At 38.6% G+C, this 21617-nt stretch overlaps 1 protein-coding gene across 2 annotated transcripts in view; it reads right to left on the reverse strand.

The window, feature by feature from the left end:
* Positions 1–21617, reverse strand: part of LAMA2 (laminin subunit alpha 2) — a 380736-nt gene that overhangs the window by 6112 nt on the left and 353007 nt on the right. Inside the window, exons 52-60 of one of the 2 annotated variants that reach the window (XM_064447318.1) lie at positions 19827–19947; positions 17324–17542; positions 15769–15917; positions 11962–12138; positions 10934–11150; positions 8297–8356; positions 5746–5858; positions 4257–4446; positions 1717–1872 (exon numbers count right to left, since the gene is read on the reverse strand). In XM_064447318.1, the coding sequence (XP_064303388.1) occupies positions 1717–1872; positions 4257–4446; positions 5746–5858; positions 8297–8356; positions 10934–11150; positions 11962–12138; positions 15769–15917; positions 17324–17542; positions 19827–19947 (1402 nt within the window). The remainder of the gene's footprint in view (positions 1–1716; positions 1873–4256; positions 4447–5745; positions 5859–8296; positions 8357–10933; positions 11151–11961; positions 12139–15768; positions 15918–17323; positions 17543–19826; positions 19948–21617) is intronic. The other variant, XM_064447317.1, reaches the window with a different exon arrangement.

Consider the following 21617-nt stretch of genomic DNA (forward strand, 5'->3'; position numbering starts at 1 on the left):
CTTTACGTGAAGCCTACAACACAACACTCTATTAATACATCACGTGGTGTATTTTACTGAGAATGATTGAAAGGCAAGCACTGGTTTTTACCTTCTATGAATGACATTTGAAGTCACAGCTTCATTTAAATCCCAAAGCATGTAAGACTGTCAGGATCTGACATGGCTGTTATTGCCAGACTGAGCCATTTATCTGCATGGGTTCCCTCCATTACTTCTGACAAGGAGCCATAGGTAAAGATTTAGTTTTACCTTTCTCCTTAGACTAGTATTTGTAAATTGCAGATGTATTTCAAAGAGCATAATCTGAGAGTATTAGAAACTGTATTTTGTGGGTAGTTAAGTATTGCTTTTGTTTTTCAGTGCCTCAGATCTGGTTTGGTAAATCCAAATGATCAGTAGATTTGCCTCAGTTCAGGCTTTCTGCTCAATTTGGTCTTTCTGCACAATCCAAAATTTGTTAACAAATATGATCTTACATGTCACTTTTCTTTATGGAACGCAACTCTCAGATTTCGAGTGGTTTGGAGTGGTTACTCTTCCCCTTCATTCCCAATCCATGAGTTGTTAGAGTGGCTTGCTTAAGCAGGATCTAGGAATTCCTTTTCTGTATTTATTTTGTCCACGCGATCTGGTGGACTCTTGCCCATCTATATACTAGTATTCATCATTCCATAATCATCTTACTAGAATGGTATTTACTCATGTGCAGTTTCTTTGAGATCCTGGTTTGTTCCTTGCCAGGATCTGTGCTTTTGCCTCCTCTTTACCATTCTGTATAACCACCCAGCATGAGCCTAGACATAGCTGCTACTGACAGTCCAGTTTTTTGTCCACATTGTGCTGTACTATATGCCTAATTTGTAATTTTCTATAATTAATTTCACTCAAGTTCTGGCTTCTGCTTTGAAAGACCCCTCTGCGCAGAGTAAAAATAATGCAGGGAAGAGGTTTTCTCTGATTCTGATATTGGCACTTCCTGGGGGGTGAGGGCAGCAGGAAAGTGAGATAACTGACATGGAGTCGTATGATTAGACACAGTAAATGGCCTGGGTGAAGGAATACAGTGTTCCTAGTTAATCCGACAAGGTTTAGGCCAAAATGATATTCACCTCTCTGGGTTCCCTGTTTGCCAAGATATCTTCTGTGTCAGCATGGAAGCTGGGCATTTAGACTGAAACTGTCAAATTGAAATGTGTGCATTTGATTTGGAAATAGAAAGAGGAAGACAGTCTTCATGGTCTTACTTCAAAATACATTCTCTCCTAGTTTAGTAATAACAACACAAACCCAATTACTACAGTAATCAACAGTACTACTGGGTACTTTGTCCAGGGTAATTTTGGCTTCTACTGCTTCTCTTAGGAGATGCTTTCACTGTCTATCAGCACCCATTGCTAGATGAAATACAGCCAAGAGAAAGGGCAAATAGCATTCAGGATGTTATACTCTAGCTGTGCAGTGATCCAAGTGGATACAAGTGTATGGATCTTTTTACTTTTCCAGGACAGTAACTAATGCTGCTATTTCTAGTTCTTTGCATTAACTGGACTCTGAGTCAGATCTTTCCACTGAATGTAGTGTATCTCCAGTAAGGACCACTTTATCCATATTCTTGAGCAGTCTGAGGGAAAAGCAAAGCAAAACAAACCTGGGAAGACATTGGTACCAATCAAAACATACTTAAGGAGTGCAAGATAACTTAAGCTTGCTTACCGGACCAATTCTTCTAGTTGTGTAGTTAATGGGCAATCCTCCAACATACAGCATTCCTACAACATCCAATATATCAGCCTTCTTGGGGCTAACAGTCCTGTTTGAAACATCATCTACTATAAGGTTTCCTTCTTGCTTGCTTCGAATGACTTTTATCTAAAAAGACACAAAAATGCAATACAATTACAGATAGTTTTCTGATAACAAAACGTTTCCAGACTGTAACTAGCCTTACAGTCAAAAATATATAACAATACAGAAGAAAGTAGTAGGAGTGATTAGCAGAAGTACCATGGTAGCAACTATGGATAATGTTCATGGAACACAGCTCCTGTGCAAGGTTTTGTGCAAACAAATGACAGCCTTTTAATTAGCTCTGCGTCAGGAGGCATCATGGCTGTTATTTATTAGAATTACTGAAAGGACTTGGGGTTCCTTTAAAAAACTTAATTGTTACTATCTTAGGTATGCCATAATTTTGTTTTTCCTGGAATCAGATAGAAACTTTAAGTACTGGGAACAGTAAATGCTGAATGTTAATGGCACCGGTGGCAAATCTTTATTACAGCACATGTTTGCAGACAATATTGAGTTTACGATTCCACTAGTTTGGACGTGCCTCAGATCATAGTTCATGCTAGAGTAAATATAATGCCAACTATGTTCTGTTGGTATTATGGCTTCTGTTCAGACTAATGGGCTGTGAATCGCATGGAGGAAGTGCAATTGCTGAGAAGTTGAGGAAATTCTACTCTAACAACCATAGGCCAATTTCTTTCCAAAGGATTATACTGAAATCTCTACAAATCAGTATAATAATGGTTCTGTATAAAAAGGGGTAAAATGTGAAATGTAACACGCATATTAGCAGATTTCTAAACAGCACAGTAGTTAGCTCACCAGAGTAGCAAAGAGAGAGAAAGAGCATTTTCCTTTGGCTTTTGTTTAACATGGCTGCTTCTGTGGCAGCACATCTGTCATGCAGTGGCAATGACTGAACACTGACAAGGGGTAGCCTGAAGGCGAGGGGCTGAACTTGCTGCTTATAAACAACTGTAAATCTGAGGCGGACAGTTACACGTTGGGCAAAAGGAGGATTTGGTGAGTGAGACAGGAGCTGCAAATAGACACGCTTACAGAAGACCTGAAGAGAGAGCAGCAGCACAATGTGGCACTACAACGAGGCCTGGCAGGAAGGTTTGAAACATTGCTGGAAACATTTCAACATAGACCATTTCAAATGGAGAGAAGGTTCCCACTTAAAAAGGTCGTTATAAGGAGAAGCCCCTGCTTTCTTAAAAAACAGAGACTGTGGTCTTTTCTTAAAGTGGTTGTCTTTTTCCCCCTCCCAAAATGGACTTTCTTATGCTTTTTGAGAACTGTGACTTTGGATTTTGTCTCCATTCTCTCCTACAAAAATGGGATCTACAACCCACTCCTAGAATATAGAGAAAACAGCTAAAAGAGCAAAACACATCTGTTCTGGATCTATAGAAGGTCTAGCTGAAAGGTGCACCGGTCTACTGCTAGTGCTTCTAGGTGTTATGTAAAACAGACAAATAATGACTACAACTTGATTTTTTCCCCTCATAAAATAGCTTGGTTTAGAGCATTTGCTCTCATAAAAAAGTTAATGAATAAGAATTCAGTGAAAATAAAATTTCTGCAGAAGAGGGTGGGAATGAAGCAGAGAGGGACTAAGGATGACTGCAAAGAGGGTTTTGTAAAAACAATTAAAGCATAACAGAAAATGCAATTAGATTTTTGCTCATTTGGTGATAGAGATGTGTATGGTGACTTTCCAAATATCTGTCTGAAATGTAACATCTCTTATAGTGTATAACTTGAATACATAGTTACATGTATTCTTTTCTTCTCTGCCTTTATTGGTGCCTTCAAGCATGTTACCTAATGAATATACCATATGTCTCTTGTCCTCAGCTCACTAAATATTAAACTTCATGGCTGTGATATTATTCCTTCCCTTACCATCTGAAAGCCACAGGCATTGTGTATAAAATGTATAAAATGTGTATAAAGTCACAGAAGGGGCTGCCAAATACATCCATGAATATCATATTTATTCCCTAATGAATTGAATTGATAATGCAAGGAAGATTTACTTAAACGTTCTTCTTTTTTCCCTTGCTCTTAGCATTATGGTTGAACAACGACTTTATTAACATAGAAACAACTGGTTTTAATGATCTATTCCATCATCATGAGTTGATATTCACCTGAGCCCTATTAGGCGGGAAGGAACATTTTCTGCAGTTCCTTACCATACACGGGACATATTCTAAATATGTCCAGAAATATGTCTTTCCTGAAGGAGAAATTTCAAAGATCAGCACTAACTTCTTTGTTAGTGGAATATGTACCGTGTACTTAACAGTGAATCTGAAAGCACAAGTTTTGCAGCCTACAGAAAATCCTAGTTGTAAAGTTTAGCTTGTATAGACTACAATTTGCAAATATCTTAAGGCAAAACAAAGATCTCAGCATTACAAAGAATAATTTAGCATTAGAGACTATTATACCTTGTGCCACTGGCCATCATTTATTTTGTTGGAAATCATTGTGTTGGTGTCTCCACTCCCCAGATCATAGCTGAAGTAAGGCAGTCCATTCTTTATCTGAACTGTAGCAAAATCAGCATGGTTGATGCGGGCCATATAAAACAGCAAGCCAGAATTGGCTGTTGTTCGGACTTCAAACTCAATTGTAAGTCTGAAAATCAAACAAACAGGAAAACAGAAACAAAGGAAAAGATATTTGGAGTCAGACAGTAGACAAATTTATCTGCTTTACCTTTTTGTGTTCCTCTAACAAAACTTTACAGTTAGTGACGCATTTCACTTGTCCCTCAGGATTTAAGAAAAAAAATCTGTTTATATGTGAATTGCATTTCACACATATCTGATCCCTGACATAGTGAGTGTTCATTAGTCCCTTCACTGTGGAAACACAAGAGTGCAACCTCGGCATAGAATTTCAAGATACAATTCTCAGCTGCAGCTGTAGTTGCTAGAAAATCCCAGCGCTTGTAAAATTCCAGTGGCGTTATCCATCATCCACACACATAACGTTCACAAAGAGGATCGAGCTGTAGTGACAGCTGGCAAATGTTGAGTTTCTAATGAGTTGTATTGCCTGAAAACAGGTTGCAAAACTTTTAAAGATGCAGAGAGAAGAGTTTAAAATCAGGACATAAAACACTTATTCTGATTTCTCCCAACAGAAAATGGGTGTGTGTCTGAGGAGGTCTGCTGGCCCTTTGCCCAGAACAGTAATGCCAAAAACCTCCCCTACAGCAAAGAACCTGAGAACAAGTTATTTAAATTATCTAGATGCTAAGGTTGTACTGGCAGCGGATCACTAACATAGCCCAAGCTGAGCTGCAAAGTCAGTAGCTGAAAGTAGTTGATACTAGAAACGTGAAAAATCATTGCATGAAAATGATCAGCCCAGGATTCTTATTTGAAAAGAAGATAGGCAAGGACTGTAGAATTACATATTTCTTTTAATTATTTTCCTAGTTTTCTAAAATTAGCATTTGTGAAAATATGCAGAACAGCAGCTTTATAGGTAAAAATAAGTGTGAGGCTGATGGACTTGTAAACTACAAGGCAGCAAAAATGGTTAGTGGTATGACATGGCACCTTTGTTAATGATCGTGTGCTCTCACAGCAAAAATGAACGAATAACAAGTTTTAGCTTCACAAATCCATTGAAAACAGCTGTATTTTTAAGTAAGTAGCTCCTGGAATTCCTTTGCATATCAACACGTATATGTATATATTGCTTTACTTTGGGAGGGCAATGTCATTTTGCCTGTTTACTGTGCAAGCTTGATCTTAACTATGCTTTAATGCTTTTTATGTTTGCTTAATGAAATGAATTAGCCATGAGACATGACCTTATTCAGATTATGCCCATAATTTTGGGAGGTGCTTTTGTGAATATTAGGAGGGGCATTTTATTTTGACACTATTCCATCAAAACTCATTGCTGAAATAAACAAGATACCTGTTTTTCACTTTGGTGTCATCAAAAGCAACTGCTATGTGGCTGTTCCTTGAAAGACCAAATTGCTTCCCACCTTCCAGAATGGCCGGTTCTGTGTCAGCAGCACAAGAATCCTGCAAAATATACAGCGATCACTCAAACTTCATATTTAGTATCTATCTCAGCTGTGCACATGCTTCAAGTTTACTAGCTGCTCACGACTGAGAATATTCCTCCTAGTCTAGACACTGGCCTTGCAGTTTTCCAGTGTGTTGATGTCTCATCACACCAGCTAAGGTTATAAACCAGTATGACAGGAACTTGGTGTAAAAGCAGAGCTCATTAAGCTGGCTGTAAAAGCAAATAAAAGTAATATATGAACATTGCTGCTTTCATGTCACCAGTGGACATTTACAAGAGTCTTAAGTGATTTCCAGGCAGCTTGGTGTACTCTTAGCTCACGTAACTGAGTTTTACACAGTAGGATGCCCTGTTACAAAATGAAGCAAGACTTAAGTTTTAAAGGGATGCTTTGCTGTCTCCATTCTCTCCTAGTCACGTTAAAATAATGTTAAAAGTAGTTTCAAATCCTGCACCTGTCAATGAGTCCTCCATTTTACTTCTTTATATTGTTTTACAATTGTATTCTCTGTTTAATGTGCTATTGTTTCCCCTGGTGCTGTTGAAAGGCCCCCACAAACAATAAGGGAAGCCGAGTATCTGATGGATAGAAGTAACAACTGTTAAACTCCCTGAGCTGTCTAATGTAGACACATTACCCAGGGGGTAAGGAAAGAAACCCCTCCCTGTCTGTTCCACTTCTATTAATCTTAAAGTGGTGCAACAGTGGATGGCAAAATATCTTTTGCCCAGTATAGTTTTCTCCTTTTAATTTCATCAGGTCTTTTAATCTCTGGCCCTAAAGCTCTTATATAGGGGTGCCTGGGGCAATGCAAGACCATGGTAATTACCAGCTCCTACTTATGTCTAGCTTTTGCCTCCCACTGAGAGTATTGTGAAGAAACTACTCAAAGGATCTAACACAACACAATATCAGGAAAATACTGCTGGGAAAAAAAACAAACTTTGATTGCTGCAAGCTCTGTTTTTAATCACTGTGACTGATATAATTTTGGATTGGCGACAGTCTCTTATTTGAGTCCTGACTCAGCAGGGACCTGCAAAGCACAAGGTGTGGTGCTTTGCTGACAAAGAGCTCTTTCTGTGAAGCATTTTGAAAATGTCATGAGTGACTCATCAGGCATTGAGATTTCAGCCGCAAAGAGGAAATTTCTTTCCCCCCTCACTCAATTTTTCAGTACTGTTACAATTTTTGCTTTCACATGTCACAAAAATCTTCACAACAGTCTAGAGCGCTTCTAGAAATTAGTTTTCTACAATGAATGCTCTGGTTTGAATATGACAGAATAGAACACCATGCATTACAAGTACACATCAATGCGCAATGGACGGAAAAAATGGAAAATTCAGCAGCACCAAACAAAGGTATGAATGTGTGATAGCAGTCTTCCAGTGATCATCAAATGGGGGAAAAAAATCATATTCCCATGATGCTGGGTAAAGTTTCTAATTATTTTACACTTTACAGGTTTATCTAGAAGTTTAACAACTACGTTAATAATAATACTCTGTATATAATACTTCCAATAGCATTTGGGCTTGCTAAAATTTGAAGATAAGGACTGACTACTGGTACTGGAACAAGCGGAAAGAATTGGAAAATACATTAACGTGCACTTTTCTGTGGCACGCTTTTATGTATTACATGGTAAAAGTACATATTCTGCCAGTAAATTCAATCCTAGGCTGGTATATGTTAGTAAAGAATCTGGCTTTGACACTTTAGCTGCTCCCCAGCATCAGCAAACACTGCAGTTTTTCTTCATCCCAGCAGGAGGACTGTAAGGAGGGGCAAGCAGTGGGGGAGAGCGCCAAACACACCATGGTGGTTGGAATCATAGCAAGCATACACCGATTACTGATAAATACTGACTGATAATAGTGAACATTCATTAGGTTGATATGGAAATATCAGTAAAAAGAAAAAAATCAGTAGGGCATGCTTAAAAAATTTCCAGATTTTACTCAAAAGCCTGTGTCTGCTTTCACTTTGTCTAAGGACAGCCAACTTTACAGCCTTCACAAGACTGTGAACTAAGCACGGATCATCAGCCTATGTAAAAATATCCCAGGTTTGTTTTTTTCAGTAATGGCCTTAAGGTGTCCTGGGTTTAAACCTGGCTGCTTAATAACCTCCCATAGTACCTGAAAGCCTCAAGACTGAACTCTTCAGCTGCACTTTATTACAGTCTTGTCGGCTGTCAGGGACTTGACTGGCAAGTCAAGAAGCTAGGTGTGTATGACAGTGGAAATGAAGAACGGAAAAGCCCACTGGTGGACCGTCACACATTCTCTACAAACAATGCTGTATTAGCAATTACAAAGAAAGAAATTAGGGGAGAAAGGGATCACCACTGATGCAGTCCCCACAGTTCATTGAATAGTGTTAATAAAACAGTGAAGTAATGCATGGAGAAATAGTGGAAGATACCGTCATGGAGTCAAATGCAGAAGTAATGCTGGCGCTCTTCATTTCAGTGGCAAGCGAATCCTGAGAAGCAGTGAATAACATGAGGCAGAAGCAGCAGTTACCCAATGTTGAGAAACATTTTGGCATCCATAGCAAGCAGCAGCAGCAGACTGGTGACCAGTGTATTTCCCAACTGTCCTCCTTCTAGATCTTTTCTTGCCTTTAGTGGAGGGTAGGGTCTTTTTTTGTTTGGGATTAAACTCCCCTCCCCTTTTACATGCAGATGCATACTAGAGATAAAAATGTCCTAAAAGGACTTAAGTACAACAGATACCTTATTTAGGCCTACTATGTAGAAATAATTTTTTTTCTGCTGTATATTTTCCATATACAGTCGTTCTACACTGAGCTTCTGCATAACTAACTGTCATATGATTGCTATCTCATTATTAGACTGTAGTTACTCATTTTGTTGCAACATTCCCCAGAAGAATACTTGGAGAACTTACTTAGCTGAATGTAAAAACTATTCAAAAGCATGCCTTATTTAAAATACTTCCAAGTCTTCAGAATACTAAAATGGTTTCATTTTTTCCAAGAGAGAAAGTGGAGTAATGTTTTATTTAGATTTCTATTTTGAACTCCTGTTTCAAGTTATCACCGCTCTAGATATGTGATATACAAAACTCACCTAGTTACAATGAGACTAGTTTCTGGTATTCATGAGTAGTTCTATTCCTCTCAATTTTGCTATTTAAAAGTTAGTGCTTAGAGTCTTAGAAAGTGTGCACTTGCTCTCTCATGTGCTTCCGTGGGTTTTTATTTTGTTTATCCCTTGATCAAGGGATAATATGACAGCACTCTTTCACAACAGTGAGCATTAAACTGGATAACTCTTTTTACCTTGTTGTTGCCTGGTTCCTCACCTTTCTATGGCAGCCTTACTGTACTGCAAATTTGCTTAGTTTCAACTCCAAACAGAAAGGTGCATGGGAGCCCTCATGTTACAACTACTCCACCTTGTGGGAATGAATAAAAAATGCTGCCCTAGAGCATTATGAGGCTGACACATATAAGTCTGGGGCTCTGGGCAGGGTAGTAACTAAGATTGAACTTGCCTACCTTGAACCCCAGGCTCCCATTTCCAGGTACACAGATGGCTGCGTGTGCTGTGGAGACTTCAGTAGCGGCCTGACAAGTCCTTCTAAATAAAGCTGTGCCATATGTACATGGCCATGATGGTGGCCGTGAATCTCAAATATAAAATTAACCTTAATGAGTTAGGGGGTTTGGCCTAATTTTTGTAACTTTTTTTTTTTTTTTTTTTGGAAAACAGTGTTAGAATTCCTACCTATGTCCAAGGAAAACCAGATATGAATTCTGAAAATGAGTCAGGTAAGAGGTGACTGTGGCAATTAATTCAGTGAGGTTCCTTTGTCTCTGACAGACTTACAGCCAACTGACTCACTGAAAATCACAACTTTTTTTTTTTTGTGGTTTTCGTGCAATTACTTGATAATCTTAATCTCTGGTTCACACAGAAAAATCCAATACAGACAAACTCAGCGTTCTGTAATGTTGTGTCAGTGAGGAGGCATGAACCAGGAATGAAGATTCAACCTGACGCAGTGTGGGAGCGCCTCCCAAAATGATTAAAAGATCTTATGAAGCCAATCTGGGAGAAACTGTCAAAATTACCAACTCTTTTGTATTTGATATATATAAAAAGGGAAGTTAAATATTCTGGTTGTTAACTTCTCAAAACTGTCTTATTATGGTAGTGTAAATTATGGTAGTATAAATAGGCTCCTAGTTTGGAAATGCACAGTCTTTTCACACTGTTTGGAAACCTCACCCATACTGAACTATATCCTGCATAAATCTGTGGTAGTATGCAAGGGTAACAACATGCAAAGCATTTCCCCCCCCCCCTCCAAGAATATCTTCCAGTGGATATATTCAGTTTAATATTCAGAATATCTAAACATATCTTTTCTGGACAGTAAAAGGTTGCATCAACTTGTAAAACTGCTACACTTGTGACAGAAGAAGTTTCTTCTTAAATTTCATTGTATAAGACGACTTGCCGCTATCTAGCTATTTAAGATTTTTGGTAGCAGCAGTTGAACTTGATTTAGCAGTGACTGAGTTTCAGTTCTAAAGTTTGTATGTCTCCTGACTAAAGTTATAAAATAACAGTGGAGGAATTGCTATATCAAACAGACTTCTTTGGTTTACCTGTTTCTTTATCTTGTCACTGATATAGCTGTTATCATGTGCTTCAGAGAACAGCACAAGAAATCTCAGAATGACATGGATTTCCCACAGGAAAATTTCCCTTCCAGCCCCGATTGGATATTGTTTGGCTTACATCCTGAAGTGCCAGGGTTTAGGGCTAAGCATGCAAGCCAAAGGGAATTCTATTGCTATATCATTCTTTACGTTACTGTTGTGATAATCCAAGCAAATGACATCAATCATTTTTCCATTATCCACAGGTTTTACTGACCTGCAACAAGGTGTTCCCTTTACAATGTCATGCTGAATTGTTACTATTTTTGTGGCTAATTACTTCATTATTCTTGATGGTTAGCTTTTCAATTTGCCTGGAAAAAGAAACTTTTAAAACTTTACCTGAGCGAAGTGATCTGTACTTACAAGCGCTGAAGATAGAGATGGTGGTGGAGGAGGAGGGGAAGCAGGAGTCGTCCTTGGTCTGTCTTTCTCCCCAATAGCATCTGGTTCAGGCTGGATCAGGACTGTTGTGAGGATTGGCTTATCTTCATCCTCAGGTGGCCTAACCTCTGGTTCTAGGGAGGGACATCGCCCAATATCTGCATTTTCAAAGGACACGGGTTGAGCAAAGTCCATGGGGCTGAGAACACACAAAGAAATTGACGTATGTTAGTTTTTCTGCCTTTTTACCACCAATTTATACAGAATAGCTATATGCTGCAGTGTAATTCCACTTCACAGGACACAAAAGCCAGGATTCATCCAATCTGTTTTAGGTACAGAAGTGGGACATTTAAGTTAGAGGTGATAGTCACCATTGACTTTCCTTCCTACAGTCAGTGCAGAAAGACAGGCATCCTCTTTGGTAAGCTTTACCAGCCTAGGTAGGCTGAATCACATTGCAGAGAAGTCCTCTCTGATGTATATTGATGGAGTGTGGGGTGATGAGATCCTAATTTGGGTACTTCAGTTACATGAAAGAAAGCTATGGATGGGAACTTTCTGTAGAGGTTTTACTATAGAGGTTCCCTTTCTTTTTAATTAGGTGTTCCTTCTAGATTACTGCAGCATGTACTTTCCATAAAGCAGATAAATTCCCATGGCGGTTCTCAGAATTTGTATACTCCTGGAGATCAACCTTACTTAAAGTGTTATGATATACCATAAATACGTATCACTGAGGCAGGTCTTGCTGCAGTGCCCCTGTTGCATTTCTCAGATTTTATAGATAAATAGAGAGGCGTTGACTTGTCTGTAAAACAGTTCATTAATTGCATAGCCTATGGAGTGTATATTGTAGACAAAAAAAGGAAGGGCATATTAAGAAAACAGATCATATTCTAGGGTTTGCTGTTAGTATGATTCCTTGCAACAATGAAATTTCTCTTGGCAGTCAAGGTGGTTAACCAGACCTCATTACCTGGACATTTGTTGGTGCCAGTGAGACTTACGTGGCATTAATGACGAGATTCCATATACAGCCCTCAAATGGTGGTATGTTTCTGAGAGGTGCAGTCTGAAACTGAGAAGAAGTACCCCCTACAAAGAGCTTCTTAACAGAGATGGGCTGGTCTGTTGGCAATCTCTGAGTCTGGCCTTTGTCTTCATCTACTTGAACAGTGAACATCCTGTGAAAAAGATTTGAAAGCAAAGAAATACATATTTTACTCTGGTTATTGCTTGTGTTGAAATCACCACTTTGCAGGCCCCATTTACTCCTACACCAGCTATAACAATGAGGAACTCAGAGTATGTAATTAGCAGCTCACATTAAATGCAAATTAACCACTAGGTTTTCAGCTATTTGCTTCCTTGGTAGTTCTCTGACAGCTTGGCAAAGCCACGCTGCGGAGAGGCGATAATATCAGTCACTGGTTGATAGGAAGAAGTGGTTTGTAATATGGCAGGACTGACACAGCAAGGGCCCAGCCTGCTGCTCTGTGATGGTAGGTATAACCATCTAGTGCTCAGCAGGATGGGACAGTATGGGGTCACATTTTGTTTGGGCTCCATATTTCCTGGCCTGTACAAGTTACCGTCTTCTTACAGGGAGAGAAACACTGCTACAGACTGCACTGACTGCAGAATCAACTGCAGATACATACTATTGACTTTTTACAAGATCTGGTAGCTTTTTTCCTGGGGGAAACAGCAGAGTAGGAAAACTGCTGATCACCGTGTACTGATATAAGTGGTATAATTCATTCTCATGGGTAATGCACATGCTGCAAGTTAAAGACAAAGCAAGTCCTATGGAAGATACTGTTAATGTTGAAGGTAGAAGCCTCTGATGCACAGCACCACTGGCTGACCAAGCCAAGTCAAGGAATGGAAAAAGAGCAAAGAGGAAGGCGGTAAGTATGGTGAAGGGCATTATTCTGGTAAAAGCAAGAATCCAAATGTGAGAGAAAAGCAGAACGCTCTTGCCTGTCAAAGCTACCGAGATGCAAATGTTGCAGGTTTGTACCACATTTACAAGGAAACACGGTAAAGGGGACAGAAAGTGAAAAATTAGTTTGCCAGTCCATATATTGTGTATACTGACAAAGCAGATTAATGTAAGAGGCAGTGGATTATTTTGATAGGTAACATAAATAACAAGGTATAGCAACAAGAGTAAAAAATTTAACTGTCTTTAGGACAATTTACCATTGATGAAATATAGACAGTCTCTGGCTTCGGAACAAATGCAGCTCAAGGTGAGCTGGGTTGCAAGGGATGGATAAGAACTTCAGTATTTTTGAAGGTGAATAGTAATTATGCTAGTTGGCATAACTTCTTCATGTTGTTAGTTAGACTATATTTAATAGAATTTAGCCAGGAGAGAATCAGGACCACAAAGAAAGCTATATGTGGCTCTGGTAAACTCTGATATGATTTATGAAGTGCAGGTTTTATTTCAAATATGTTACAGTCATGCTAAACATCAGGACCTAACTAGTCAAGCATCTTTGACTACAATTAGTTACCTAACCCAAGTTGGTTATCTGTAAGTTAAGTACCTTGATTTTTTTCAGAATAACTGAGCATCCTTAAAACATATCGGAAATAACCAGCAAATAGCCTCACCTTTTCAACTGAAAATTATACTGAACTCCAGTATTCTTCCTTAACAATAATTACAAATGTTAGCACCTGAATACTGAAAATGCTTATTGAAAAGAGGCTGGTTTTCACATGTAAAATGCTTGCTTTGTTACTTAGACAAGTCCTAGACAGAACTGGATAGTGAATTAAACACCTGAATTAGATAACTGTTGTACTAAATGCAAATTGCCCAATTTCCTCATAATTTTGGATGGATTAATTTGTTCTAGAAAGCTGCAGAGTAAGAAAATTATTCATTTTTCAAAGGGTTGGAGGAAACAAGTATTAAAAGACTTATCTTTGGGACGAGCTTTAGGATTTCCCCCAGACCCTACAGCAGTGGAAACAGAAAGGGAGAGATTTCTCTGGGGGCAGTTCAGAGCAACAGACTAATTTAGGATCTGTGCAGTGTCCCAGAGAGGACACTTCTCTCCATTGCCCGAAGCAAAGGGAAATCAGGCTGTCAAGACTTTGTGCTGCTGCATGTTAGCCATGACTACTGATTGTCAATATTTTCATCAGCGTGCAATATTTCATCTCATCTTTAGCCATTACCACAGTCCGTAAACATTTTGTCTCCAAGCAGAACCATACAATGGTGTGTATAAGTCTTCAACAGTATCCTATAATTACATTGGAAGAGAAAGCAAATACTTCCTAATTATACGGACAACTATCTCTCTGAAGAGTTTTCAAAGGGTGTTCCTCATATTTAATCAAATAAAGCTTAAGTTCATGATGAGAGAGAGAAGGGGTTAATCTTATTTTATATCTTTTCACATCCACTTCAGGTTATGGAAACTGCAGAGTTCAGGCAATTTGTTTTGTAACAGAGCTACTTTGAAAACACAGAGACTTCATCTGAACAAGCATCATCACTGGATGGTGTTGTACAGCAATTGTGTCTTGATGTACCTTACAGGGCAAGCTACTGTACTAGCTATAACACTGCATAAAAGAACTTTAATATCATCTGCATATTTGTGTTCTGTCACAGTGATACAAAATGTTTCACAAAATGCAGTCATCCATTTCCAAAATAACTTTTTCTCCCAAAGAATTTAGTTTTACCCCAAAGAAGTCATTGAAGCTGGGGAGAAATATTGTCTGAAGGCATTATTTACAAGAGGTTTTTTAACGATACAGTAGAAATTCAGGCAGAAAGTTACACTGACAAAGGACAAAGCAAAGCAAAGCAAATTATAGAGAGGATAGAAGGGCACCTTGGCTCTAGACAGACAGGAATTATTGCTCAAGAAGGCTGTAGTGTTGTGGGGGTAAGGGGGTGAAGCCTGGTGTTCAGCGTGCTTGGATAAGTGCATTTTGTAACATGCTGGACGTTACATCTTCTTTCTGATTTAAAAAAACCAAACAACCAGAACAACATTGTGCATAGTGCACTAATCCACTGAATGTCTCTACAGTATATACACATTTGTATCTCCAAATGACCACAACAAATCCTACTTGGAACAAGGGGTATTCCAGGCCATAATAATACTGACTGCTTGAGTCCTACACACTACAGTAGTGCTGTTTCTAATCACTATCTGAATGGTGAAGTGTGAACAGTATTTTTTAACAATGTCTAAGAAAGGGCAAAGTAATTTAGGTGAAATTCTGTTTAGAACAACATGGTCTGAGAAGGTCTGCAATGGCTTTCCAGCAGTAAGAATGACCGCCAGATGGACTCTGTGTCTTCATTGTTTCACCATATTTAGCTGGACACCACCGTAACCCCATGTATATAAACCACTGCATGGTCTCTCAAAAAAGGCTACAGGCTGCTGTGGTGTTGGTTTTTATATACTTTGAAAACAGTTTTTTTCTACATGTCTTGAAAAGGTGATTTACTGCACCACAGCAGTATTTCTCATCCACAGATTTCATTAATAAAATATATTTGCAAAGAACCAGAAGGTTAAAGATGCCAATTCAGACAAATGCAGGTCTCTGGAGAAACAGGCTGATAGCCTAGGAAAGCGTGAAATCTAGCTTGGCAGAATAATAAGCACTGTCAGAAACTAACTTCTAAAAATTTCTGCATAAAGATGGATTTACACTGAAGTCTTTGCCTCAGCAGAAGCATTTACATGGTTTGCTAAAGACATCGGTACATTTGCTTTGTTGAATTAGCTGTGTGGTCTGTAGCACTTCTAGGTATACATTACCCTTTAGCTCGTTCTATCCGGACGGAGTGTGCCCTGCCATCGTGAAACTCGCCAGCTTCTGGTTTGACGGTGATCCTGTAGGGATCCCGTATGCCAGTGGAGATATGCACTTCCAGTCGGCCTCTGTTCAGGAACACTGCATAGTAGGCCTGCAACGCATATGTTGGTATGAGAAGGTAAGTTACATTTGGAAAGAAATTATGTCGCTTAGTTTTACATTAGCGTGTATGTTTTATTTTCTTATGCCAATTTTTAATTTGCTCGCTATAGATGAGCTACTATAGTTTCAGTTCTGCTGCTGCTGCTACACTCAGACTCTCTTGTATTTGTGTAATGAGGAATGGGTAAAATGAGGTCATGCTGGAAAGTTTCATCAAAAGATTTAACTCTCTGCATGCCTATTTGCAGGGAAGGATGGAGACTTCTAACATACAATTCTTCTAATTTTTGCTGTTACAAGGCCTGGTCTTAAACCCATCAAGCCCTGAATAGCATTGATCTCAGTGTGAGTTCTGTGTTTGATGGCAAATCATGCTAGTAGTTACTCTAGCAACCAATATTATGTTGTAGCAGATTTCGGGATCTAACCTCCAGTAACTATAGCAATGAGTGTCACACTCACTTCTGTGACCTGAAGAGCTGGGTAATGATAAAGGAGCCCCTGCCCTGAAGTTAATGTCATGCGGGTGAGCCATTATAATGTGCTCTCCCTGGAGCGTGTTCCTCCAGGTCACTGAGAGCTCTCTTCCAAAACAGGCAGGAAGGAGAATAATGAAATATCATTCCCCAGAAATGAAATTTCCCAGAAATTAATAATGAAATATCATTTCCCAAAGAAAGCACCAAAATATTCTGTTTATCTCTGTTGTAGTATGCCTGTCTGTAAGGTTTTTAATTAATCAAAATTTGGATAATTTCTAATGGCAATCACACTTTTACCAGTTAGTCACTTGTACTCTGTAGGTACTTCTCTGAACAGACTGACTCTATCCTCTTCTTCAGAAAGGATTTGTACTGCAGAGTTGTATTTTATGGGAGAGAAGGAGAGGTTGGAGCACTCTTAAATCTTATATCCCACAGCAGTGATCCCAAACAAGGGGCTTATCTTGCACTGCTTTTAGCAGCTTTTTTGTTGTTGTTGTTTTGTTTGTCTCAGGGGAAACGGGATGATCCTCATTTATGTCTATATGAACAGTAATGAGAGATGTTTCCAAGCATTAAGAGTGCATAAGTAGTCCTCAGAATGAGTGTTTGATTGAAAAATTTAAGTTTGATTGAAAAAACATAGAAGCGTCTATATGACAGAAAAACAAATCTGTTGGTTAGCAGCAAGCAATGGATGCCTTACTGTAAATCTTTAAGAAAAAGTTACTCCAATGCAAAAAACCAATTCTGAGCCTCTACCAGATTCTCCATCAGACAAAAGATAACATTAGAAATAATTTATTCCCTAGCACTGAAATTATAAACATCTGACAGTGTCTTGACACAAACCAAGTAGAAGTTATTCAGTAAAACTGTGGGTTTTCTTTATCTTTTGCTAGGTTCCTCGTACCTGTCCCGTCTGTCTGCGCTTCCTCCTCAGAGACGCAGCTTTCCTCCCAGTATACCTGCGCTTTCTCCTGGGGGGGACAACTGTGCCACTTGTCCCGAACAAGATGATCCCAGACTCATTCCTGGTGCTGAAGGAGAGGTTGATTTCTGTGCCCACGTCAAAGGAGACAGGCTGCAGTTCCACAAAACCGGGCTTGGGGAAGCTAACCGTATATATGTTCTGTAGGAAGAAGATGACAGGAAAGTGCATTAGTAGGCTTAAAAGCAAGAGTATGAACGTGCAGAAAGATTTCTTAACTAAAATAATAAACTATATAAATATTAGTAGTGTGAAGAGATGGAAAGTAATAATAAACACTAAGCATTTTACTTCTGAATCTGTTGTGCAAACACTAATTTACCTGTTTACATCTGGCATCATTAGAGTGTTTCTGGAATGCGGTCTTACAGGAAGGCACAGAGCCAGTCTTATTTTGGTATATACTCTTAGATTAAAAATAACTGCTCACAGGTGTTTTTTTTTTCACATGAATGTTTTCCATTGAGTTAATACAGTTGGATTTTGCTTTTAAATCAATACAATAGATAACAACAGCCAGTATGAACATAAATTAGTTTCTATTATTCATCATACGTGCCCAGAAAATACTTTCCATTAATCAGTCATTATTGCTTCATCATTATTGCTTCACTAAGCACCACTGCTTTCTTGATGACTCAGGCTCATAAATGAAGCACTCGTTGCACACGGCCCAACTCTTTGGACATTGGTAGCCATTAACGCGATTTCAAGAGTGAGTATGTAATCAAATAATAAATCTGTGCATACTCCTGAAGATTTTCTGTAATCACTGCCAATTCTTGTACTCTTCCAGCTAGGGAAGACCAGTCAATAGGAACAGTGACTTTTTCTAAAATAACTCACCCTTTTTTCAGTACAGTAGAACTGTTTCCAGAGAGAAGAGCTTATGCTAGATAAAATCATTACTGATGATGTTGACCTTTCTCTGGAATCCAAGGACATTTAAATAATTGAGCGTATACCCAGCCTTTATCTTTTGCTTCTTTTTAATTATCCTACAAATCCTGTTTTGATCAATTAGGATATTTTAATTCCCCAACAAAATGGTTAATCCAATTAGATTTCAAATTCTGAAACCCCAGGAGTCAAAAAATAACATGAAAAACAAGGTTCTTTCTAAGATTTATAGCAACAGGAGAAAATCACCACAACTGTTCTTCTTTCCTATTCAGAAAAGAATCTAGAATAAATGCAAACAAATATGAATTTCTGTAGAAAATTTTTGCTGAGCCAAAATTTGTAAGATTTAAAAACATTTGAGCAATCTGGTTGTTTACAGTTTAGCTTTGCCACAAACCTGAAAATTTGAAAATGACCATCTCATGACAGATCCATCTAGTCTCATATTCTGTCTGAGAGTCCTAGCGTTGTGTGCTTTTTGCTCTGATGAAGGCCACAGACAGAAGTGATAAACACAGCAAAAGAGGGTACTCATCTTTATTTTGGCCTGCCAGGTTCCAGTCATTGTTCAAAGGACATTCCCAATGTTTTGGAGAAAAACTTTTGGAGAGCATCTGTTTAACAACTCATTTGGATTTGCTGTAGTTGCAACTGATACGGAACTCTAGATCATACATCTGCTTGCAAAACTATCTTAAATAGCATATATTTCCAGGGAAGAAATACAAACTATTTATTGGCAGACAAATGTCACTGGAAATATTTTTTTATAAAAGAAGACTCTTCCATGAAAAATTACTAAATTCTCTCTCAATCTTAGGATCAGATTCCTTGGTATTTAAATGCATTGAAAACCTGTTAATTAGAAGGAGCAACAATTTAAAATAAATAGGCTTGAACTGTATTTAAAGTTAAAATAATTACACCACTTTTGCACATTCTTAGTTATCAATAAGAAACGTGCATTTCCAGCTCAGTGGTAGCTCATAACAGTAAGTGCTCTACAGTTCCTATCCTAAAGATGACTTTGTTTCAGTTACCCCCAAATATATTGTGATTTTCAAAGTATATCAGTCTTTTTGTAGTGAATGATTTTATAATAACAATTTTAAAAAAATAATTTAAGTATTTGGATTTTATGTGCATCAACATTTTAAAAGGTTTTTGCAATATTATCAGTGTGTAATTCTATTCTTATTAATGTTAATAATTCCCATTCTAGTCATCTGACACAAACCTAGACCACTCCTACACATTTCAGAAAATCCTACCCTTTAGGAATAGGGATGTCACAACTGTCCAGGAATACTGTCCAAGAAGTTAGGATTTGGAAAACTGGTCTACTTGCTGTGCTGATCAGATCATCTTTCTTCCTCTTAACTATAACCATTCTAATTTTTTCAGGTTAGATCCCTATGTGCATCTGAATATGCCTTATACCATTACTATGTTATACCATAAAATCAGAAACCAGAAAACTTTTATACCCGTTAAGACCCAAATACATGGAAGCCAGACTAACCTCTAGCGTGCATCCTTTGGTTAGACCAACAAAATCAGGACTACTCAATATGTTGTACGGTGTCCTTGAAATTTCAATCTCTTTGAGGCAACCTGTGTATTTCTTTAAGTTCACTTCAGGCCTAAAAAAAAATTAGAAGTACAATGTATTTTCAAATATAGAGTTCAGGGAGAACACAGTCAGCCAGGCACAAACATAAGCACTTTGCAAATGTTCATGGTTTCACTCATGAGCTGGTTGCCAGAAGAAATGAGAAAAACCAAATCTAGCATGCTTCAATGCAAATGTATGATTTCCCAGGCCTGAGAACACCAGAGTGAACCATAGCTGCTGGCAACATCTGAACCAGGCTTGAAAGAAGAAAAGCCTTATAAAGTCACTTCAGAAAAAAAGTTGCCATTCATACCATGGAGAATAAATCCAAAAAGAAAAAACCCACTAGTTAATTCACTCACAATATTACCCGTGAGTGCTTAGTAGAATATCTGAATAATATGAACAGCTCAGAGAAATAAAAAAGAATTTGGAAAATAAATAAGGAATTATTTGTGGGGAGAAAAAAAACCAAATACTTTAGCTCTTTGGAAGGAAAGAAAAGATTTTAAAGAATATTAATTACAAAGTAAAACCATTTTGCACAGATACCATTCGGCTGCATGTTTTGTACTGAAAGCCATTCTTTGCATTACAGCCATCCTAGCAAGCGCGGTGTATTCTTTGGCAAATTAGCATCCCCTGCATAAGTTAAAGTAAGCATCTAGTATACTAAAATAATCAATATATGCTTTATTTGCAGTCATGTAGTTATGGTCACCTTTCTTTTTTGATTTTTTATTTCCTAGCCCTTCCCCAGTTCCTTTATAGACTCATCTTCCCAGCAGCAGAACAGTTTTGCCATGTCATTATCAGCAGTGCCCATAGTCTCCTGTCTTTGCCATCCAGAAACCATCCACGTTCCTACCCCCTTCCTGCCCTGTCCAGTTGCAGACTGCCCTCAGGCTGTCCTGTTAGGAGCAGTTGCTGTTATCTTGTAATTCCCAACACGAACGAACTCTACATCCTTGCAAACATTGAACACTTGCTCAATGTTTTCTTAAGACTTCCTTTTTCCCTTGTTCCCTTCCAAAACATACAAAACAAGGTCCAAGTTCATTTGGATCTTGCATAAATTCTTGGCTTTCTTTTTTTTTTCCAAACTAGGATCGGTTTCAAGGGAACACAATCAAAGACTTCTGGAGCTTGGGAACAAATAATCTTTCTCAGGGTGAGGGGAGGCAGGGGTGAAGGTGAATTTTTCTAATTCAAGCCAGGAATTAAGCTGCACACCATAGTGAAGTTCAGTTCATACGTAAGCATATCAAAGCAAAAGTAATGGGCACAAATAGTTGCAAACTGAAAACATAGTCAGAAATAGATGACCTCCCCTATCCCCCGCCCCATCCTTCTGTTCTTAAACTCAGAGTGGCAAATTTCACAAAAATCTGCACCTTGCTTTCATACCCTCCTCAGTAACTCGCCACTGCCGCGGAGCGCAGTGCTCTTCGCCTGACCCGGGACTATGTTGCTCTTACAGCCTGGAGGTCAGAACCAAACTTGGCAATAACAGCTTGCCGTGGCTTTGCTTCCGAGGCATTCCAGTGTCATAAACACAGCTGAAGTAAGCAGCTGTGTGAAGAAAGTAAAAGTTGTTTGTGTAGGTGTGTGCACAGCATGTAAGATGACAGTGTTAAGCACTTGGGAGCAGCTTTGCTTGTTGCAGCAGGAGCAACTCGCTGAATTAACAGCCCTAGC

The sequence above is a fragment of the Phalacrocorax carbo genome, chromosome 3 (genome assembly GCF_963921805.1).
Source record: "Phalacrocorax carbo chromosome 3, bPhaCar2.1, whole genome shotgun sequence".
Lineage (NCBI taxonomy): Eukaryota > Metazoa > Chordata > Aves > Suliformes > Phalacrocoracidae > Phalacrocorax > Phalacrocorax carbo.